The sequence below is a fragment of the Notamacropus eugenii genome, chromosome 6 (assembly GCF_028372415.1).
Source record: "Notamacropus eugenii isolate mMacEug1 chromosome 6, mMacEug1.pri_v2, whole genome shotgun sequence".
NCBI classification, from domain to species: domain Eukaryota; kingdom Metazoa; phylum Chordata; class Mammalia; order Diprotodontia; family Macropodidae; genus Notamacropus; species Notamacropus eugenii.
The window spans coordinates 41,904,178-41,928,598 of record NC_092877.1 but is presented as its reverse complement, the minus strand read 5'-3'; the positions used below and the strand labels follow the sequence as shown (position 1 = coordinate 41,928,598).

The 24,421-nt window shown below is 39.3% G+C and overlaps 1 protein-coding gene across 2 annotated transcripts in view; it reads right to left on the bottom strand.

Annotated features, from left to right (window-relative positions):
- Positions 1 to 24,324, bottom strand: part of LOC140510776 (L-lactate dehydrogenase A chain-like) — a 36,770-nt gene extending 12,446 nt beyond the window's left edge. Inside the window, exons 1-3 of one of the 2 annotated variants that reach the window (XM_072619664.1) lie at positions 24,048 to 24,324; positions 22,911 to 23,045; positions 2,921 to 3,038 (exon numbers count right to left, since the gene is read on the bottom strand). In XM_072619664.1, coding sequence (XP_072475765.1) covers positions 2,921 to 3,038; positions 22,911 to 23,036 — 244 coding nt within the window. In that variant the 5' untranslated portion in view covers positions 23,037 to 23,045; positions 24,048 to 24,324. Of the gene's footprint in view, positions 1 to 2,920; positions 3,039 to 22,910; positions 23,046 to 24,041 lie in introns of both variants that reach the window. The other variant, XM_072619663.1, reaches the window with a different exon arrangement.
- Positions 24,325 to 24,421: the final 97 nt, after the last annotated feature.

Here is a 24,421-nt window from a genome sequence, read left to right as displayed (position 1 = left end):
TTTCTAAAGAACTATTCAAATACTCAAAGTTAGGTATCATGCCCCCAAGCATGCCTAAATCTTCGCTTCTCCTGGTTTACCATCTCCAATGTCCACCAGTTAAGTAGGATAAGGCATTATATCCAGACCTCTTACTACCGGTCACTTTCCTCTGGAAGAGATCAAGATTGCCAAAGGCCTTTCCTAAAATGGAACCAACCTGGGCAAATTATAATGGGATTATCATATGTCTTGTTCTGGATATCACTACTTTTCTCAATGAAGCTTAGCATGACATTAGCTTTTTTGGCTCCAATTTAACATGACTGACTCACTATGAGATTAAAATCTAGTTAAATTCCTATATACTCTTTTTATTTTTCTTTATTTCTCTAACCAAAATAGAATACAAACCATCTTACCACTTAGTTTCACATTCTAACGCCGATAGGTAAAGTTCCTTTACTTCTCTGGGTGTCCATTTTTTCCTCTATTTAACTAAAGGAGCTGGGCAAGATCATCACTAAAGTTCTAATCCTAAAGTTGTTTTCACATGAAGAGTTGTCTAGTTACACTTTCACTAACTTGTATTAAAAACATTATATATATATATATACACACATATATATCTCACTATTTTGTCTTATTGTATTCTGCCTATTACGCTAGCCTGCAGAAATTTTTCTGTATTCTGACCCCCAAACAACCTTCATGTGAACTGATCCTACAAGCTTTCATCTTCTGTAGATTTTGAACACTTCAGGACAACGATAAAAATGTTTTTAAAAAATAGACTCAAGGGCTCTATTGCATTGCACCTAGGTAGTACAATGCATAGAGTGCCAGCCCCAGAGTCAGAAAGATTTGTCTTCATGAATTCAAATCTGGCCTCAGATACTTGCTAGCTGTATGACCCTGGGCAAGTCACTTAACCTTGATTGCCTCCAAAAAAAATAATAAAAAATTTTTAAAAAAAGAAATAAAAGAATAAGACCCACAGATATACCCTGAGGCATGATACTCAAGACCTCTCTTTCTCCAGGATAAGATTCAGGGTAGGTCAAGGGAGTTAACTTGTTCTGAATCTAATTGTTTTGACGTGGTAGACATAGAGTATCCTTGCAAAAAAAAACCCATGAATAATAATAGTGTACTATGGTCCATGAGGTCACAAAGAGTTGTACACAACTGAATGACTAAATAATACACACACACACACACACACACATATAAGCTCAAGAATGAGGATTAGCAAGGATACCACCAATCTCCCAGTCCCCCAAAGTTCACAACCTACGTGCCATCTTCAATTTCTCACTCTCTCTTACCTCCATATCCAAAACAGTTACCAAGTCCTGTTTTTCTCCCTTCATAACATCACTCACACACACCTCCCCACTAGTCTGACACTGCTGCAATCCTGCTGCAGACTCTCATTACCTCATAGCCTCCTGCTGACTCCCCAAACTAATCTATCCTCCACTCAGCTGTCAAACTGATCTTTATAAAGCACAAGTTTGACCATGTCATCCCTGTAAACGATCAACTCCAGAGGAACCTTACTGCCTCCAGTATTAATGAAAATTTCTCCATTTGATCTTTAAAGCACTTCATAGCCCAATGCATTACCATCTTTGAAGTTTTCTTACTTGTCCTCTCCCCTACCATATACCCTGAGATCCAGTGACCCTGGCCTCCTTCTATTAGACCCTCCATCTCCCAACTCTGGGGATTTTCATTGACTTGCCCCCATTCTTGAAATTCTCTCCTTCTATATTTTAGCCTCCTAGCTTCCCTGACATCTCAATTAAAGTACCATCTTCTTTTCTCATCTAGTGCCTTCCCTCAGGGATTATCTACAATTTACCCCATATATAACCAGTTTGTACGTAGTTGTTTGTATGTTGTCTCCTCCAGTAGACCTTGAGAACAAAGCTTTTTTTTTTTTGGCATCCGCAGAACTTAGCCCAGTACCTGGAATATAGTGTTTAATAAATGCTTGCTGATTTTGGCTTAATTCTTTGTGTTCATATTCCCAGAGTTTAGCAAAGTGCCTGGCACATAGTCGTCACTTAATATATGCTTGCTACTTCATTGATTTAAAGAAAAATCGGCTTCTCTGCAACTTCTACTCAATGTATTCTTTTCTGTCCTTTGGGGTCAAGTAAAATAAGGATGCCTTCTCTTCTCTATGAAAGTCTTTCAAATCCTTGACGACAGCTGTCATAACCAATAAAAGTCTTATCTTTTTCAAGTTAAATGTCTTCCAGATCTTTAACTGATATTTGTATGGCATAATTAGGAGACATTAACCATCCTAGTCACCCTCTTCTGGACAATGTTTATGCTTGTTAATAGTAATGCCAAAAACTGAATATGAACTTAAGATGTGGTATAATTACAACAAAACTAAAATCTCCTTAATAGTAGAAATTATTTTCATGTGAAAAATATAAAAGAATAAATACAAATAAATGTGAGGTAGACAAATATAACGAGGGAAAGAGGGCTCTCAAAAATTTTATATCATAACAGACAAACAAGTATAGATCGATAGATAAATATCTAGAGACACCTATCTATCTAGATCTATATCACATGCATGTATGTATACACACACATATATATGTATATGTATATACACAGGCATATACACTAACACCTACAGTTGTGGCATACTCTAGTCTTCTTGACCTTGAACCTACTTGTCTGAGTTCAAATACAGAACTGCTTTCAAAGCACTGCAATTACTTCACATAAGCTTCAGTGTCTTCTCAACCACAGAATGTACCCCTAATCCTAGTCACTCACTGGTCACCAAGAGATTGGAATATAAAAATCAACTGAATTGTTACTAGGGGGAAAATAATTTCAATACATTTCATTTTTTATAATAACTTTCAGTAATGTGATTGGTTTATGAAACTAAATTTAAATGAACCTTTGCCAGAGACAATCTTTGGGGTACTAAAGAAAAGGCTGCCATGTTGGAGATCCATCATCTCTCCCTTCAGTTTGTCTTCCATGACATCAATGAGAGCGAGTTCATCAGTTAAGCCCTAGAATACATAAAAAGTCAGTTACAAGGAATAAAGTACCTAACTAGATTTTTAGTTGGATAAGAATGTCCATATTTTGTGACATTAATCAAAGTTCTCTTATACCTGGAAAACCAAAAATTGGCTATTTTATTACTTACATCTCAGTGTGTTAAAAGCATATATATATGTGTGTGTATACATACATACATATATATGCCAAAAATATCTACAAAGTATGGCAAAAACTACAAACCCTTTTAAATGATTTATAACCTTGGAATTATAACAAATAACTGATTTATTCTAACCCTACCTAATGCCAGCATAGTCACTGGGTTTAAAACTAGGGAAAGTGCTTCCTTAAGAACTCAACTAAATTTTATAGATGGTAGTAGATATTTAGTAACTAATTATTTCTTAGTTGCTGAATGTAAAAACACCAATGTCAAAACTGCAGGTTGGGATTCCCCAATTATTTGAAATAGAATGAGGTTTAAGATTCTTATATACTTACATTTTAAATTATTCTATTTATCCTTTTTTCACAGTTTTTTATATTTTATTTTTTATTTAGGTATCCAGTTGTAGTTAAAAAATAATATCCTGTTCTAACACAAGATACTTTCTAAAATACATCCAAATAATTCACACCACACAACTTATCCCCTCCCAAACAATTTATCAGTTGTTTACATAAAGAAGAGAGATTAATAATAATTAATAGGGCATTTTGGTACTAACACTTGACAAGAATTTTGTTGCCTATCCATGTTACCTGTATTTACATTGTTGTCATGTATGTTGTTCTTTTGATTCTGTTTGTTCATTCTGTTATCACTTCCCACAAGTCATTTAATGTTTCTCTGAATTCTTCAAGTTTGTCATTCTTTATAAAAGGGTAGGGATCAACAGGATGATCGGTCACTCTATCCCACTTAAAGTAATTGATATGATGCTATACTTTGATACCTTAATGAGAGCATGTCTCATTTAAAAAAATAAAAGACTAAGCACAAAAAATCCTTGAAAACTATGGGATATACTGGAGTGATATTGCATAGGAAGTGTGTTTGGACTGGCTAAGGAAAACTAATCATATCCTGTGGGATATCAATAAATTATCAAGCTAGTTACACAACTGAGATTTGAGCAGTAGCACTCAAAGAGAGCAGTTGCAGTCAAAGCCCCTGAGTTGTTGTTGCGTGGGGGGAGGGGGACAGAAGAGGAAAAAAAATCTCTTTCTATAGTCTCCTATTTGCCCACCCCCCTCTCCTTTGGTCAGAGGTGAAGTTTTATGAACTCTGGACTTAAGGATTTGGATTTTTCCAACTGATGTTCCAATAGCATATCCAGCTCTGCAGTGGCAGATAGTGTGTCACATAGAAACCAAGAACAGAAGAGACATAAGTCAAAGCAGATTTGAAACTCTACAAGCAACCAACAGAAAAGCTGAGGGGAACTTCATGAAGGGGAAAAAAGACTTCCAACGCTTTGAGTTGTCCCTTTGTCACACATGCTCTAAGCCTGAGTCCAGTTCCCTGGACTTCATATGTATTAGTAGGAAATTTGGGGGAGAGAGGCAGAGGATGTCTTATACTAACTCTCCTTACTACAGAACCTTAGAAAATACCCCCTTTCTTAACAGTAATTATTGGGCTTACTAATTAATATAAATGATGAATGATGGGAGCTTGTGAGCCACAACATTAAAAGGACAACTCCCCAACCCTTCACAGCTAAATCCTAGAGTCCTAAGAGGACAAGTAGCCATACTCTGGGAACCCAACTCTCCAGTGTGATTGGAAGGAATAAGGTCCAAAGCATGTGTAATATGTACTCACATCACAGTAATATCTGACAGCATTTTATGCTGTCAGTAATCTCCTTGGGGAGAAGCTCCTTCCTGTAAGCTTGCCCAGATGATCATTTAAAATGGTAAGGTAATCAAAGACTTCAAATCTCTAAGTCCATTTTAAGAACTAGAGTGAAACTATTCACACTATTGTGGGCATGCTCATCTGGAAGAGATCACACTAAGGTCACATATTTTATTTACTTGTTGGTCAACAAAATGGCAAAGCTGGTACGTGTGCCCAGACTAAGCAGCTAGGTGGGACACTGAGGGGCTAACTCCCAAAAAGTGCTGAGTTCTGGCTGCACATGCACAAAAAAGTAAAGACTGGGGGTGGATCCTCTCCCAGGTAAGCACAATGAGGCTTCCAGAATGTACAGACACATGAATGGCTCCTGTTTGTAGAGCATGCTAAGGATACAACCGTACAAACTGTGACTTAAAAGAAGCAGCTTTTTCTTACATCAGAAGAAGTGATTACTCAAAAGAAAGAGATATCCCAAAAAGAAACTGAAGAAGCAAACATTTATGGCAAAAATAAGCACAATGTTAATATGCAAATAAAAGTGAAATGGTAACTTTTTAAAAAAAATCTCCTTGGGATATATTAGACAACAGAGTAATCCCAGAGTGAATGGCTATGAACAATTTAGCAGTTTTTCATAATGTAATTCCTAATTGTTTTCCCCCAAAAATTACCTATTGTATCTATCTTCTCACAGTCATTCTAATAATGTTTTTCTATCTCTTAGCATCTTTGCAAGCTTGGAGTGAGGTGATATATTAGAATTAATTATTTTAATTTGAATTTCTTTGATTATTATGCATTTTTTTCAGTTGCCTATTAATGGTTTTTATGTTTTTCTTTTAGAAGACTTATTTGTGCCTTTTGAATACTTCTATCTTGAGTAATGGATCTTATTCTTACATATCTGTTTCAATTTCCTAAAGATTCTGGCTAATTTTATAGGTTAGATAGTTAATGCAAAGCCTTCTTTTCCTATTCCATATCTTTTCTTCTGAGTCTAACTTCATTGATTTGATCTGTACAAAGGCTTTTGAAGTTTATAAAAATGTATATAATCGATTTTGTGTTTTACATTCTCTTTTCTCCTTTGGTTATAAGGTTTTCCCCCTATGCCTATAACGAGAGATCAGACATTCAGGGTTGGAACAGATATGAAAAATACCTAGTGAACCCCTCATTTTAAAGATAAAAGAAAATAAGGTCTAGAAAGATTAAATGACTCATCAAAAATATCATTTTACATATAACTTTATTTATTATAAATTTCTGGGAAATTTATAAAGTTTGACTAAAATTAGGTTTATACTCCCATATATTTATACTCATACCAAAACAAATTTCAAATAGATAAATGATCTAAATGCAAAAGCCATATTATTATAATGCAAGCTCTTTGTTTTAGATAGATATTTGATCACATTTTAGAAAGGTTCTTTTGCTACCATGTTTTTTGGTATTTTTTTACATACATAACTAATGAATTTTGTTGATGGTATTTTCTGATTCTATTGACAGTCATGATTCTTTAAAATCATGTTCTTACTAATATGAAATATTACATTTTAATTTTCCTAACATTGATCAATTCTTAGATTCCTGGTCATTGTTAGTAATTATTTGATATACTATGGCCTAATATTTAACATTTTGTATCAATATTCAGTAGTAATATTGGATGTAATTTTCTTCTCTGCTTTATCCTTGGTTTGGATATCAGGACCATATTTGGAAGAATAAATAAAGGAGGGTGCAGAAAGGGGCCTTCTTTCTCAATTATTGAGAAAAAATTAACAGACATTATTCTTTATCTTTAAATACTTAATTCATTTATAAATTTATAAATCACTCTGGCCTAGAGAGTTTTCCCCCATTTTGATAGTTTATAGCTTGTCATAAGATCACAAGATTATGGATTTAGAACTAAAATAAACCTTAGATGCTATGAGTCTGATTCCTTCATTTTACAGATGAAACTAAGGCATAAATTTGAAGTCAGCTATCCAGGGTCACATGGCTAATAGTATCTGAGGTGGGATTTGAACCCAATTCTTCCTCTTAGTCCTATGCTCTATCTACTACACCATGCTACCTCTCATTGAATTTGGCCAGTTTCTCGTTATGAAATTGGCTTGACTTCTCTATTTCTCATTTTGCCAATTTTGGCATTTTATATTTTTATACTTAATCATCTACTTTTCAGTTTTCATTTTTGTTTTAACATAATGGTATACAGTAGATTCAGATAATTCCTTTAATTTCCTCCCTGTTCATGCTGAATTTGTTTTGTTCATTGCTTACTTTGGTCATTTGCTTTCCTCTCTTGTTGTTCAAATTAACTAATGATCAATTTTTGTTAAGTCTTTAAAAAAATAAAACTTTAGTCCTCAATAGATATGAATAAGCAATTCTCAAAGGAAGAAATCCAAACTATTAACAGTCTTATGGAAAAAATGCTTCAAATCATTAATAATTAGAGAAATGAAGATTAAAACAATTCTGAGGTTTCACTTCATACCATTAAGATTGGCAAAAATGACCAAAAAAAAAAAAGAAAATGACAACTGTTGAAGGAGCTGAAGGAAAACAGGTACACTAATATACTACTGATGGAACTGTAAATTGATGCAGTTATTCTAAAAAGCAATTTGAAACTATATTCAAAAAAGTCACTAAATCTTGCATGCCCTTTGATCCATACATACCACTACTCAGCCTGTAATCCATAGGGATTATAAAGAAAGAAGAAAAAGACCCATTAACAACAACAACAATAACAGTAATAGCTAGCACTTCACAAAGCATCTTACATCTGCTGATCTCATTTAATCCTCATAACAATTCTGTAAGCTAAGTTCTTTCACAGAAGAGAAAAACTGAGAAAGGATCTTTTCCCTAGTGTTACACAGATACCTAAGTATCTGAGGCACAATTCAGTCAGACAGGTCCAAGAGTACAGTTAATGCCAGGTTTTTGGAATGATGTATGAGAACATCCAGCAGTATCTAAAACAAGGATCAATTCATTACCTATGCTGAATTCAAATGCTATGCATTTGGAAGTGAACCCAACAGGGCAAAGGCAGCAGAAACTGCATTATGTGTGAGCCTACTCTTCTCAGAAACTGAAATGGTTTAAGGAAGGGATATGTCACCCTACCTTGTTCTTGCTATATCTTCTCAGTAAATATTTTTTTCTTAAAAGATAATTGATGTTACTTGGTTAAACCAAACTGGGGAACAATCACTGGCAGCTAACAGTGTGTGTTGGAAGGGCTGATGGCATTAAGAAGATACTCCAACTCTTCGGGGATACTCCTAGAATTCTTAGGGGTAGGATATAATTGACTTGGCTCTGAAGCGTAAGTTCAGAACCTTTACAACATACACTTACACATTCTTTATCCCATATCCGTTATACAAAGTAAAGTTCCACACAATATTTGCTTCCTCCTTTGCCCTATTAAATATTGGTAATTACATATTTCATCTACTTCTCCTTTCCCATCTTTTTTTATTCTCTGACTCATGTCAGAGGAGTATTGGTGTAGAAGTTACTTGTCATCTTAACTCATGGGGTACAATCTTGTCCAAATCCTCACATTCACCATTTGTCCATTTGGTCCACAATTCTTCAGCGCTGTCAGTTATACTCCTCCCCCCACCCTCCTGGATGCTATGGGAGGGGCCTATATATCACCTTTTCCTGGAGTGGGAGGTGGTCCTGGATATCATGAACTCTGCTGGAAGAAAGGTTCTCCTAAGATGCCCACTTATTCTAGGGCCCCCATCACACCTCACCCCCTCTGTAGGAACATATCAAAGTCCCTTCTGTCATTACCCCTTAGGGTGAGACCTATCTCCTACTCCCTCCATTCCAATTCCTGCTCTTACAGTACTCTGTCTTATGGCCTCCCATCAGGGAGAGGCAGAAGAAACTTCTTTCTTCTCCCTTAGGTCTCAACTCATTATGCAAATACACCCCCATAGCTGCTTATCCTCTGCCATTAGGAGCTTAAGTTGAGTACTCTTCTTTGCTGGTGTATATGTATGTGGTAGTGGTAGTGCTGGTGAATGAAACTCAAATGAGAACAGCTTAACAATCCACACATTAAAAAACAGATGAATGCCTAGACTATAAGATGCTATTTGAACGGCATTTAATGAAATTGGTGTCTCAGTATATATCTCGAACAGATACTGCAGATGGACAATATACCAGGCCAGTGCTGAATAGGCAGAACAGAGCAGACTGGATTGCATTTTGGAAAGCACACAATACTTCCAGTTATCCCAATCTGTTCCTTGACACAAAAATTCATTTTTCAATCCTAATATTATCTCAATGTTTCTGTATGGCTACAAATTGCCTACAAGTGCTAAAATGGAAAAAAAATTGCAAGTGACCAAAATATTGAAAAGTGCCTGATGGGGATAAGTAGGTTTCAGCATATTACCAACTATGATTTGGGTACAAGACACAGCATAAAGGTTGATCATATAATGAGAATGAGCAAAATATTTTAAGACCTAAAGGTAAGACTTTAGTGCAATTGAGTAGATCATGTATAATTGATAGAAAGATGTTAGCAAGAACCACACAAAGAAAAGGCCATGGACAAATTTTGCTATGTCAAAAAAAAAAAGTGCCCATATTGACTATTACAGATCCACTGAAGTATAATTTCCCAAACAATGATTTCAAAACATCCTTAGTGAGATGTCAATAGATGAGATATTTAAGGTACTTCAGCTTTGATTCACACACACACACAATTATGAGAAACCACTGGCAGTAATAACTTTGGTTAAGGTCAATCAATCAGCAAGTATTAATTAAGCATCTTGTCAGTCAATAATCACTAATCTAGTATGTATCAGGCACTGTCCTAAGCACTGGGGATACAAAAAGAGGTAAAGAACAGTCCTGCCTCAAGGAGCTCACAATCTAGTGGGAGATATATAGTGGGAGTGCAAATATATACAAAGTTAGGATATATACATGACAAATGGAAAATAATTAAGAGGAAAGGCACTAGAATTAAGAGGCTGGAAAAGGTTTCCTTCATTAGATGGGACTGGAACTTAGAGGAAGCCAGGGAAGCCAGTAGACAGAGACAAAGAGAGATAGCATTCCAGGTCTGGGGTATGGCAAAAGAAAATGCCTGAAACTAAGAAATAGAGTGTCTTCAAAGAAAGTCAATGCAACCAAGATTAGGAGGGAAGCAAAAAACTGGGAAAGAATTTTTACAACTACTGTCTCTGATAAAGGCTTCATTTCTAAAATATATAAAGAACTGAGTCAAATTTACAAGAATATGTCATTCCCCAATTGATACATGGTCAAAGGATATAAACAGGCAGTTTTCAAATGAAGAAATTAAAGCTATCATGTAAAAAAATGCTCTAAATCACTATTGATTAGAGAGATGCAAATCAAAACAACTTTGAGGTATCATGTCATACCTTTCAAATTGGCTAACATAACAAAACAGGAAAATGATAAATGCTGGAGATGTGGGAAAGTTGAAACACTAATTCATTGTTGTTGAAACCCAAATATGTTTCTCATTCTGGAGAGCAATTTGGTATTATGCCCAAAAGGCTATAAAAATGTGCATACCCTTTGACCAGTAATATCACTTCTAGGGCTGTATCCCAGAGATCATAAAAATGGGAAAGGGATCCACGTATACAAAAATATTTACAGCAGCTCTTTTTTGGTATATTAATGTAATGGAATACTATTGTGTTATAAGAAATGATGAACAGGCTGACTTCAGAAAACCCTGGAAAGACTTATATGAACTGATGTTAAATGAACAGAACCACAACATTATACACAGTAACAGCCACAGTGTGTGATGACTGACTTTGACAGACTTAGCCCTTCCCAACAATGCAAGGACCTAAAACAATTCCAAGGACTCATGATAAAAAATGTCATCTACATCCAGAGAAAGAACTATGGAGTATGATTACAGAGCAAAGCGTAGTATTTTCTTTTTTTGTTTTGTTTTTTCTTTTTCATGGTTCCTCTCATTTGTTCCAATTCTTCTATACAATATGACTAATGTGAAAATGTTTAATAGGAATGCATATGTAGAGCCTATGTCAAATTGCATGTCATTTTGGGGAGAGGGATAGAGAAGGAGAGAAAATTTAAAATTTATGGAAGGGAATGTTGAAAACTAAAAACAAATGAACAAAAAATAATTAAAATTAGGAATATTAATTTTTTAAAAAAAGAAATAGAGTGTCTTGTTTGTACAAAAGGAGGTCAGTGTCACTGGATCAAAGAAAACATGCTGAAACATAGGGCATATGAAGATCAAAAAGGCAGGGGGCTGAATTATGACAGGCTTTGAATGCCAAATAGAGGATTTTGTATTTGATTCTGGAGGTGCTAGAAAGCCACCAGAGTATACTGAGTAGTGGGGTGACATGATCAGACATGTTCTTTAGAAAAATCATTTTAGTGGCTGAATAGAGAAAGGACTGGAGTGGAGAGAGACTTGAGGCAGACAAAACCACAGAGCTATTACGATAATCCAGGTCTGAATTGACAATGGCCTGCACTAGAGTGGTAACAAAATCAGAAGAGAGAAGAGGGCATATATAGGGGGTGAGACATAGTGAAGAGTCTAGAATGACTCCTAGGTTTAAGCTTGAGAGAACAGGAAGAAGCAGCTGCCCTTGACAGTAAAGAGATGGTGGAAGGTGGGGAGGGTTTAGGAGAAAAGATGAGTTGTTTTGGACATGCTGAGTTTAAGATGACTACTGACATCCAGTTGAGCTGTCTGAAAGTCAGCTGAAGATGTGAGATTGGAGCTCTGCAAAGAGGATAATTAGATCTAAGACTTGTCAGCATAGTGATAGTAATTAAATCCATAGGACTGGGATGGGGACCCTGTAACCTTGAGGCCACAGTGGCCCTCTAGGTCCTTGGGTACAGCCTTTTAACTGAATCAGTTTTACAGAACCAATCCTTTTAAGGGGATTTGTTCTGTGAAGTTTGGATTGGTCAAAGGGCCGCACTTGAGGACTGAGAGGCCACATGTGGCCTCGAGGCTGCAGGTTCCCCATCCCACTGCATAGGTGCTGATGGGTTCAACAAATGAAATAGTAGAGAAAAAAGAGCCCAGGGCAGAACCCGGTGGAATATCTATTATATTTCAGGCTCTAAGGAAGACACCAGGGATACAAACACAAAGAATCAAACAATCCTCAAGTAACCCCTTTTTGAGGGACTGGAAATAACTCCTTTCTCCCTATACCACAGCTTCCTTAAGCTTTACTCTTTCTTTTATTTTATAATAAATGAGTCAATCAATAAGCACTTAAGTTCTTACTCTGAGCCAGGCCTTGTGTTAAGAACTGATGTATCAAAAGGCAAAACAAGGGCGGAGCCAAGATGGCGGAGTAGAAAGACTCACATACACATAGCTCTGAACCCACAACCCATAGAATGGCTACAGGGAAGTAACTCACGGCGAATTCCGCACCCAGAGGCCACAGAACATAGGAGCGAGGGAGATTTCTGTTCCAGAGAGACCTGCAAACCTCTCGCGGGGGGTCCTTCGCGCCGCGGACTGGGCGCCGGGACTGGGAGCTGAGTGCAGCCCTGCCGCAGCCGCGGCACCGAGAGGAAAAGATCCGAGCAGGCTTCACAGACAGGATCTCCAGCGGCCACGCGGGTCCCTCCACCCACAGAGGGATCTGCAAACCTCTCGCAAAAGGTCCGTCGCGCTGCAGACACAAAGCCCAGCCCAGACCTGCTGCGGCCACGGCTGCGGCACCGAGAGAAACAGATCCGAGCAGGCTTCAGGGACGGGATCTCCAGCGGCCGCACAAGTCCCTCCACCCACAGGTGACAGGGGTGGGTGAGAGAGTCTCTTTGGCGGGTCGAGAGGGGAGTGGGGTGCCCCCATAATTCAGGCCCCCCCCGGGAGGTAGAAGCTGAGAGGCAGCTGCAGACAGGGGCTCCCCAAGCGGGCGGGAGCTTGAATCCATTGCGGAAGGTCTGCGCATAAACCCCCTGAGGGAACTGAGCCTGAGAGGTGGCCCTGCCCGGATCTCAGCACCAGATCATAATCTCATACTGAATAGCAGCCCTGCCCCCGCACAAAGCCCTGAGGCTGGAAGCAGCATTTGAATCTCAGACCACAAACACTGGCTGGGAGGATCAGGAGGTGAGGTGGGTGTGAGGAAAATATTCAGAGGTCAAGTCACTGGCTGGGAAAATGCCCAGAAAAGGGAAAAGAAATAAGACTACAGAAGGTTACTTTCTTGGCGAACAGGCATTTCCTCCCTTCCTTTCTGATGAGGAAGAACAATGCTTACCATCAGGCAAAGACACAGAAATCAAGGCTTCTGTGTCCCAGCCCACCCAATGGGCTCAGGCCATGGAAGAGCTCAAAAAGAATTTTGAAAATCAAGTTAGCGAGGTGGAGGAAAAGCTGGGAAGAGAAAGGAGAGACATGAAGTCAAAGCATGAACAGCAGATCAGCTCCCTGCTAAGGGAGACCCAAAAAAATGTTGAAGAAATTAACACCTTGAAAACTAGCCTAACTCAATTGGCAAAAGAGGTTCAAAAAGCCAATGAGGAGAAGAATGCTTTCAAAAGCAGAATTAGCCAAATGGAAAAGGAGATTCAAAAGCTCACTGAAGAAAATAGTTCTTTCAAAATTAGAATGGCACAGATGGAGGCTAATGACTTTATGCAAAACCAAGAAATCACAGAACAAAGAGAGAAGAATGGAAAAATGGAAGATAATGTGAAATATCTCATTGGAAAAACAACAGACCTGGAAAATAGATCCAGGAGAGACAATTTAAAAATTATGGGACTACCTGAAAGCCATGATCAAAAGAAGAGCCTAGACATCATCTTTCATGAAATTATCAAGGAAAACTGCCCTGAGATTCTAGAACCAGAGGGCAAAATAAATATTCAAGGAATCCACAGAACACCGCCTGAAAGAGATCCAAAAAGAGAAACTCCTAGGAACATTGTGGCCAAATTCCAGAGTTCCCAGGTCAAGGAGAAAATACTGCAGGCAGCTAGAAAGAAACAATTCAAGTATTGTGGAAATACAATCAGGATAACACAAGATCTAGCAGCCTCTACATTAAGGGATCGAAGGGCATGGAACAGTATATTCCAGAAGTCAAAGGAACTAGGACTAAAACCAAGAATCACCTACCCAGCAAAACTGACTATAATACTTCAGGGGAAAAAATGGTCTTTCAATGAAATAGAGGATTTTCAAGTATTCTTGATGAAAAGACCAGAGCTGAAAAGAAAATTTGACTTTCAAACACAAGAATGAAGAGAACCATGAAAAGGTGAACAGCAAAGTGAAGTCATAAGGGACTTACTAAAGCTGAACTGTTTACATTCCTACATGGAAAGACAATATTTGTAACTCTTGAAACATTTCAGTATCTGGGTACTGGGTGGGATTACACATGCACACACGCTCACATACACAGAGACAGAGTGCACAGAGTGAATTGAATAGGATGGGATCATATCTTTAAAACAAAATGAAATCAAGCAGTGAGAGAGAAATATATTGGGAAGAGAAAGGGAGAAATTGAATGGGGCAAATTATCTCTCATAAAAGAGGCAATCAAAAGACTCATGAAGTCTACTCTCATCACATTCCACTAAAGAAAAGAATAAAGTGCACACTCATTTTGGTAGGAAAACCTATCTCACAATACAGGAAAGTGGGGGATAAGGGGACAAGCAGGGTGGGGGGGATGATAGAAGGGAGGGCATAAGGAGGAGAGTGCAATTCGAGGTCGACACTCATGGGGAGGGATAGGATCAAAAGAGAATAGAAGTAATGGGGGACAGGATAGGTTGGAGGGAAATATAGTTAGTCCTATACAGCACAACTATTATGGAAGTCATTTGCAAAACTACACAGATTTGGCCTATATTGAATTGCTTGCCTTCCAAAGGGAAGGGGTGGAGAGGGAGGGAGGTAAAGAAGGTGGAACTCAAAGTGTTAGGATCAACTGTCGAGTAATGTTCTTGCCACTAGGAAATAAGAAAAACAGGTAAAGGGGTATAGAAAGCTATCTGCCCCTACAGGACAAAAGAGAAGATGGAGACAAGGGCAGAGAGGGATGATAGAAGAGAGAGCAGATTGGTCATAGGGGCAATTAGAATGCTTGGTGTTTGGGGGGGGAGGGGATAAAAGGGGAGAAAATTTGTAACCCAAAATTTTGTGAAAATGAATGTTAAAAGTTAAATAAATAAATTTAATAATAATAATAAAAAAAAAAAAGGCAAAACAAGGTCCTTGTTCTTAAGATTATATTCTAAGAGAAGAGGTAAATAACTGCTCATCCAATATGCATATATATATATATATATATATATATATATATATATATATATATATATGGCATAGACACTCTCAGGGAAAAGGCACTGGTAGTGGAAAAGGCAATGTAGCAGAAAGAAGGTGGGATTTGAGCTGAGTCTTGAAGGAGGCCAGAAAACTAAGAGGCAAAGGTGAAGGGTCAGAGCATTCTAAGCATGGAGGATTAGCACTTCTTTCTGGAAAATTCCCTCAACTTATAATTTAGTTTTATACCAATGACCTAATATGTTTATTTTATGGTAAATTAAGCTTATTTCATTCACAGATATAGATGAATTTTAGTTTAAGCAATAATTCAAACTATGAAAAAATCTATTTACAAAAAAGAAACCAGAGGCAATCTAATACTTAAAAATCTGATTTGCACTCCACTTTACAGGTATAATGTGATTATATACAGCAAAAAAAAGTTTTTTCCTTTTTCTTATATGATAATATAAAAGTGTTTGGCTTCTCCCCCACCCAAGTTGATTGGGTTACTCTTTATGAAGTAACTTGTTAACAGTACAGACTCCTGGCCTGCTGATCATCAAAACACTCAGCTGTGGCTGCCAGTCACTTTAGCCTGACTCAGCAAATTGAGTAACACAGAAGTCAGCTGTCACAAACTATTTATAAAATGAAGCTGGGCCAAGAGTCAAAACATTTTCCCCTTCATTCCTCTTCTTTCCGTTTTCTCTTTGCTCTTCTCTGCCTCCTTTTGCTACCATATTCTCCCTGCTGCTTTGCCTATTCCCCACACTTCAGTCTTTCAGAATATTTCTTTTATACATTCAATATGCATTTATTAAATGTTTATTATTTGTCAGTCACTGTGCTAGGTATGAGGCTCTGTGGATAAGAATATAAATTTGAAATAGTCTCTGCCTTCAAGGAGCACATATTATGTTGGGAGAAACAATACACACATTTGTGTGTGTTCGTCCTTCGTTACCAAAGACCACCATGCCATCAAGAGAAATGACATGACTTGCACTAGACTTTGTTTTGAGGGAGGAAGGGCTGTGCAGGTCACCAGCCTCGCTTCTCCTCCAGAGCCATCTGAATCCAGTGACCAGATATTCATCAGGATGACTGGAGATGACCCAGGATGAGGTAATTGGGGTTAAGTGACTTGCCCAAGGTCACACAGCTAGTGAGTGTCAAGTGTCTGAGGTGAGATTTGAACTCAGGTCCTCCTGACTCCTGCACTGATGCTCTATCCACTGAACCACCTAGCTGCCCCAATACACACATGTAATCAAAGACAAAAGATATACAAGGTGATGGGACAGGGGAGGGGAAGTGCACTGTTTTAGAGTTAACAAGATCCTATAAGGTAGAAGTGAGGGGTGAGCACAACACGCATAGGTGAGTATGCAATGCAAAGACAGGAGCTGTGTGTATTGTAAAGGAACAGCGAGAAGGCCAGTTTGTCTAGACCACAAAGTACATGAAAGAGAGCAATGTATAATTAAAGCTAAAAAGATAGTTTGGGACCAGGTTGTGGAAGACTTAAATACCAAAGTTTATATTTGATCCAAGAGCCAGTAGGGAGCTACTTGAGCTTGAACAGAGGGATAACATGGTGTGGTAAACTGTGGCCAAGCCTGTACACATTGCCTGAGACTAAGGCAGTGCAATGGATAAAGCACTGGCCAAGAAATCAGAAAGATCTAAATTCAAATCTGGACTCCGACACTTGCTAACTGTTTGACCCTGGGTAAGTCACTTAGCTTCTGTCTCCCTTGGTGTCCCCAGCTGTGAAACGAGATTAACAACACACCTACCTCTCAGGGTTGTTGAGGATTAAATGAGATGATATTTGTAAAGTGCTTATCACAGTGCCTGGCACATAGAAACCACTTAATAAATGCTTATTTCCTTCCTTTATTACCTGGATTTAATCAGGCCCTAAAATGCTGAAAGAATTTCAAAGAAGTGGAGGAGCTAAGATGACAAGCTGTGTGAGAATTAGGGGATGCTACTAGACAGCATCCTGCAATAAAGCAGCTGAGTTATTTCCTGCATAATTGTAAACTCTGTGCTGGTGAAGTACCCTGGCCTTCCCATTAACAGATAACAAACCACCTCCTAAGGAGCACACAGTGCCTTCTCCCACCAGGCAAACTCTTTACTCCCACCCCAAGTGTTGTAAGAGAAAACAGGAGACAAGGAAAGGCCATGACACTCAAATGAACAGAACCTGAACAAACAACCAATATCCTCACAAACTACATATATCTTTTAGAGTTCTTTGCTTGTGTTAGGTCAGTCATTTATATCACTCCACTACCTAAGATTAAGATGGTTGGATAGTTGCCCAAGGCACATGATTGTGTCTATACTTGAGAAAAATCACTCTGGCAAATGTGTGGAAGATGAATTGGAAAGGGAAGAGAGCTGAAACTGGGATTTCAATTAGACTATTAGGTAAGCTTATAGAGAATATGGCTAAGATCTTGATTCAAGGTTAATTGAGGCAGCTAGGGGGCACAGTGGAAAAAAAATGTAGGACCTAGATTAAGAAAGACTTTTGGGATGCATCCACTGCTTTCTCTCTCTCTAGGACTTTCAGCAAGAGGGTAGATGGGATTTCTCTCCTCTTTCTCTCCCTCCTATATTCCCCCTCCCCAACCCCCAACAAATGTGGCTATATATAAGAATTTGTATTTATCTAGGTAAGCCTGAGATTGAACATCAAGTCCCAGGCTACCACTTCCACTTTCTCTATCCTTCCTTGAGCACAAATCCTTGAACGACAATCAAGAAATGGATTTTATAGCCTTGCTACCCTGTTTGTTCAAGAGGTCCTAAGTCAAGTACTGGCTCTACCACAGTGGGAAAAGATTTTCCAAAATGTACTTCACAGAGAAAAGCACTACTCTGAGAACCCTGCAGCACTAAGACTAAAGAAATGCTTGCACAGCCTTGATCCTAGTTAAATATTAAATAGCAGTCCTGGATATTTTAGTAATCCCACAAAGTTGCCTTTACTTTTCCAGAAGAGTGTCATGAGTATAGCAAGTTGATTTTTTTTTAAGATGGTTTATGTTCTTCTGCAGTAACTAATTTTTTTTTTTTGGTGGGGGAGGGTAGGGTGTGTTCAGAGAAAACTAGTATGTCTGGTGTGAGGGTTGCCAATCCCTTTTCAGGGCTGCTTTCCATCTTTGGTGTTCATCTGATTACTCAGCTTCCACCTGTGGCTCTAAGAAGCTGTAGCATGTGCAGTGGCCACACCCCAGTAAACTGTTTCAGCACATGAGCTATACCAGGTTGAGGGTAACCCCAGGGTCTCAAACCAGTTAATAAGTTAGGGGGGTGTCAACCCCAAGCATGTGAAGATTTCCCCTAGTGGAACAGGCAGTTGATTATAATTTGTTCCAAAGGACATGAAGGTGACTGAAGAAGGCACTGGAGGAATCTGAGTCAAAAAAGTTTAAGCCCTGCTGTAGAACACTTAGAGCTTGGTTAGATAGCAAAGACACCAAGGACATCCACTGCATCTCAAGCCATCACTAGCCATCTTGACTTTGTCCTGACACTAGACTATGTTGACTCTGGAAGAGAGAGTGGGGCCAACAACTTTGAGCAACTCTGCCTCAATCAAATTCAATTTATGCTCAAATCAAACATCACCCATACCATTTTACCATTTTTTTCCTGTCTCAAAGTCCTGTGGCAAGTGATGAAGAAGCAGATTCAGATACACTGGGAGTTGTAGTCACAACCCTGCACACAAGGCAGCCCAGGTCACGGGCTCATCTTCATCTTCTCATTAGAAGCAGAAGCAGAATTCAGCAGCCCCCTGGGTGTCTAAGCAGACTTTTTTAAAGATCAAACTGCTCACCTCTTGGTATAAGAAGGGGGCTAGAAATTGTCTGCTTCACCCAACCCTGGCCTGCTTACCTTGGAGATAGGGATCCTGCCCTGTGACTGAAATACAAAAAAAAAAAATGTACACTTTTGCAGAGATGATTCCATTATCAGTTCTTGCTTATCAGTACATGCTTATATGCAATATGAAATCCAGTAAATCGGAAAGATGAACAGCTCTTGTTGCTGGAGAGCTCAGCAGGTACCAAATCCAAATAGCAGCCCTGAGTGAAACGAGGAAAGCAAATACAAGTCATCTTACCCAAGTTGGAGCTGAATACCTTTTTCTGGAATGGTCTCAGTGAAGGGGAGCACCATGAAGCTGGAGTAGATTTTGTAATAAAAACTAATCTAGTCAACAAGCTTGTATGCCTGCCAAAAGGAGTGAACAACATACTCATGATAATGTAATTGCCACTTGCAGGAAAGCACCCTGCTACCATCATTGGTGTACATGCTCCCATCTTGATGATCTACATTGAGGTGAAAGACAAATTTTATGAAGACCTGGAGACTCTCATCATCAATGTGCTGAAAGAGGTTAAGATTATAATTCAAGGTGATTTTAATGCAAGAGTAGACACAGACTAGCAGACATAGCTGGAAACAGCAATAGCAATGATTATGTACTACTGAAGACTTGTGCATTTTAGGACGCACCTAAGATTTTGCATCACCAAAATTTCTATTTACTTAAACAGAATAAAACTTCCTGGATGCACCTTCACAGCAAACATTGGCATTTAAGACTATGTAATTTTAAGGAGAAGACAGGGTGTAAGAGTGAGGAAAGTGATGTGCAGAGTGCTGGACTGATCATAGCCTTATCCTCTCCAAGCTAAATGTTCACATTCAACAAAAGTGGTGGCCCAAAGGAAAGACAAATACCAGAAGACTTCATGTCAACAGATTAGAGTGCTTCTCCAAGCAGGAACAGTTTGTTGCTAACTTGTAGGAAAAGCTGTGCCAATATATGGTTGGCAACACTGGAACAGAAAAGGAACACTTTCAGAAATTTGGTGTACAGCACTGCATCTATTCACCCAGATCGGAATACTCAAAAGAATCAAGATAGGTTTAATGAAAACAATGGGGAAATTCAGAAGTGGATAAACAAAAAAACTGAACTCCACAGCATTTATCAGCAGGATAGTTTAGTGGTCTCTTAGAAGACAATATTAATTTCACCTAAAATAAAGGGCAAGCAAAGCTTAGAGAGATGTAGGATTCTCAATAAGAATGCTGAAGAGATTGAGTTTTATACTGATAGTAAAATTACAAAGTACTTTTAAGATGTCCTTTTATGGGCCAAAGACCTTTGGCACATCTCAACTACTCAGTGCTGACAGAGCCACATTAATTAATGATAAGGACATAATCCTGGAGAGATGAGCTGAACATTTCCATAACTTGTCAACAGACCATCATCAACCAATACTGAAGCCACTGAATGTATACCTCAGGTGGAAGTCAATCCCTTTTTAGCCGAATTTCCCAACTGATGAAAGTTTTGATTGTCATTAGGCTCCTCTCCTATGGCAAAGTATCTGGTGCTGAGATTTACAAGGCAGAGGGTCCACTGCTCAGATAAAAGCAGACTGAAAATTTCCAGGTTATATGGTAAAAGAAAGTTATCCCCCAGGATTTCAAGGATGCTTCCACTGTCCATCTCTGTATAAAGATAAAAAGGAAATAGATTGTCCTGTGATAATCATGGGGGAACACGGAGGGACAAAGGGTCCTCAGTCATTGCTGGTCAGAGTCTTGCCAGAGTCCTCCTTAATAGACTGATCCTTCACCTAGAAGATGGTCATCTACCTGAAGGCCAATATGGCTTCAGAAGGCTGAGGAACTGTCAGTATGGTGTTTGCTGCCTGACTACTCCAGAAGAAATACTAGGAACAGAACAGAAGTCTATACACAACATTCACTGATCTGATCAAGGCCTTTGATACTGTCAGTCATGACAGCTTCTCGAAAATTATGTCAGAATCTAGTTGCCCAATCAGTACTGGATGTCAACTTCACGATGGCATGCTTGCCTGGGTTCTAGATAACAATGCTCTCCTGCTTTCGCAGTCACCAAAGTAGTGAAGCAGGGCTGTGTGCTTGCTCCCATGTTTTTAGCATGGTGTTTCCAGCAATACTGTCAGATTCCTTTAATGAAGATGAAAACAACATCAAGGTCATCTACTGAACTGAGGGTAAATTATTTAACTTGAAAAGGCTCCAAGCCAAGACTAAAGTGGAGAGACAGATGGTGTGTGATTTTTGTTGCTGTTGTTAGCAGATGGTTGTGCACTCAATGCAGCATCTGAGGCTGAGATGCAAAAAAGTATGAACTGATTCTCTGCTGCTTATGCTAATTTTGGGCTAACAATTAACACCAAAAAAACAGAGGTCCTCCATCAGCCAGCACTGTACCATGCACACATGGAACCATCAGTGACAACAAATAGAGAAATTTTGAATACTGTGCATAAGTTTACTTACCTTGGCACTATAACTTCCAGGGATGTACACAGAGATGACAAAGTTTACACAAGCACTGTCAGACCTAGTCTTTGGGAGGCTCAGAAGGAAAGTGTGGGAGAGAAAGCTATTAGGCTGCCTACCAAAGTGAAGGTCTACAAAGCTGTTATGCTAACCCCATTGTTGTATGCCTGTGAAACAAGATCAGTATATCCATGCAATGCTAGAAAATTGATCCACTTTCATTTGAACTGTCTTAGGAAGACTCTGAAGATCACTTGGCAAGAAAGGTACCAGACACTGAGGACCTTTTTAGAGTTTAACTGTCAAGCATTCAAATTCTACTGTGAAGAGTGCAATTCCAATAAGCTGGACACACTGAATGCCAAACATACATTTGCCGAAAAGAAGTCATGCAAAGAAGCACTCACATAACAGTCAGAAGTGATACAAAGACACTCTCAAGGTCTCTCTGAAGAACTCTGGAGTCAATTGTGTGACACGGGAGACACTGGCATGGCTCAGCATGGTGTGCCAGGATTAAAGAAGGTACTGTGCTCTATGAATGAAGTAGAATTGCAGTAATTCAAAAGAAATGTGAGATAAGCCAATTTAGAGATATCTCTATCTCAAATCATCATACAGACTATTTGTACCCAACCTATGGTAGAGCCTTCCAAGCTTATATTGGTCTGATCAGATCAGATATGCTATACTTTGACTCCAACATAATATCATTTTGGTTCTCTTTGAGAACAAAGGATAACCACCAACCAGAGTTCTTTGGGATCTTTTTTTTTTAATTCAATGTCATTTTTATTTTGTTCCAGATTCTCTCTCTCCTTCCACACCTCCCCCACTCATTAAGAAGGCAAGAAATAATCTTCTGAATGTTTAAGCATTTCTGTGGTAGAGGAAATTGACAATACTAATCTAACACAAATACTGTACCTTTTCTAGAAGGGCTTCAGTTACCTACTTTTGAGAAGACCCAAAACATGCAACCTAAGGTCTGTTTTAGAGATTTCCGCAGTTTTTTCAGGGTAAGGGCAATAAGCCAGGGAAAAAGTGTAATCCCTTTCTTTTGGGTCAGGCTTCCTCAGGATAAACCCTTTTCAAGTAAGTACAAATCTGGAGCTCCTTCTGGGAGGGAGTTCCCTGGCCACAAAACCTTTTGGTAAATCATATATACAGTCCTGAAGAGGCTGCTTCTAAACTTATCATTATCAACATTTATCAAGTGCCAATACTTGTGCCACTTTATTTCATGCAAGGTCTATCACTTACCCTTATTAAGATACTGATGGCACATGCCATGCCAACTGCACCACACCCAACAATGGTTATCTTATTTTGAGCAGATGTCTCTTCATTAAAAAAATTCTGAATTAGCTTTTCTTTGACTGATGCCATTTTGGAAATCTGAAAGGGACATTTCAAGTAATTTTGAGCAACAGACGGTTAAACAGTATCAGTGAACTGCCATCAACATTTTAAACTTTTAACCATCCAACATAGTAATCTGAATAACTGTTTAAAATCCATGATATCCAAAGGTATAAAAAAATCCAACATATCCAAAGCTATATGGAAGAACAAGACAATGGGAAAATAAACCAGCAAAACAGGAGAAGCCAACAGGATCAGAGGGACAAACTGGTTATTCTAGTCAATTTGAAGACAACTGTGGGTCTATTCATCTTTTCTCTGAAAATTTTACTTTAAAATCCCTCAAGTTCCTTCCTCTACCTCCCTCATCCTTCCCACTGCAACCATCCCAGAATAATTATGTCTCCTAACTGATCTGCCTTTTTCTTTTTACATTCTTCACAAAAGTGCCAAAATAATCTCCTTAACACCTTTGCTCAAAAACTTCCAGTGACTCTCACTGCCTAATAAATTAAAATATTTTACTGGTCGGGAGTACCTACAACTGCGGCATTGAAGGTCCTCCACTATCCAGCATCCCCACCTATCTTTTCAACCTTATTTTGCAATACTGCCTTTTATCGCCTCTCCTGGGAAGCCAGGCTGGGCCATTCGTCCAAACCACTCTTGACTGGGATTCCCATCGTCTGCATGCTGTTCCTCCTCACACTGCCAGCTCCTTTCAGGTCGGAGCTGGTTTTCTCTGTTTGTGGGTGTGGGTGGAGGCTGAATCCCCAGCATTTGACAAAGCGCCCGGTACACGTTAGGCATGTAATAAATGCCGGCTGGCAGCACCTTGTCCGGTTTTCTCCCTGTTATCACACTTTTATTTCACGGACAGAGCCTCTTCCCCCGATCCACTGCACGCTCATCGAGGCCAGGCCCAACCCCCAACCCATTACCCCTGTCCTCGAGGCCGGGCCCTGCACACAGACGGCGCTCAAAAGATGCTGGCTGAAATAAGACGGGTCCCATTTCCCCCTTGCTCACCCTCACCCTCGGGGCTTCTCTCCCTGACCCTCGGGGCGGGCAGCTGCGGACCCGCTACAGCAGTATCCCACGCGACACCGACTGAGAGGCCGGTTTAACAGAACAACCACGTGTAGAGGGCCTCCGAGGAGCGACCGTTAACCGCCACGTGCCACCCGGCTCGCGCATGCGCACATCCGTGGGCTGACTCCTTCCCAAGCCTGCTTGCGCTTGCGCAGAAACCAAGCTGTTGCCGGGAAGCGCAAAGCCAGGAAGGGAGGTACCTAGGGATTTGTCTCCAGCTCGCGAGCAGGCGCCGGCGCAACAGGGGGTCCCCGGGGAGCCCGGGAGGATGACCGACGTCTTCCAGCTCCGCAGCCCCACGTGGTGATGGGCATTGC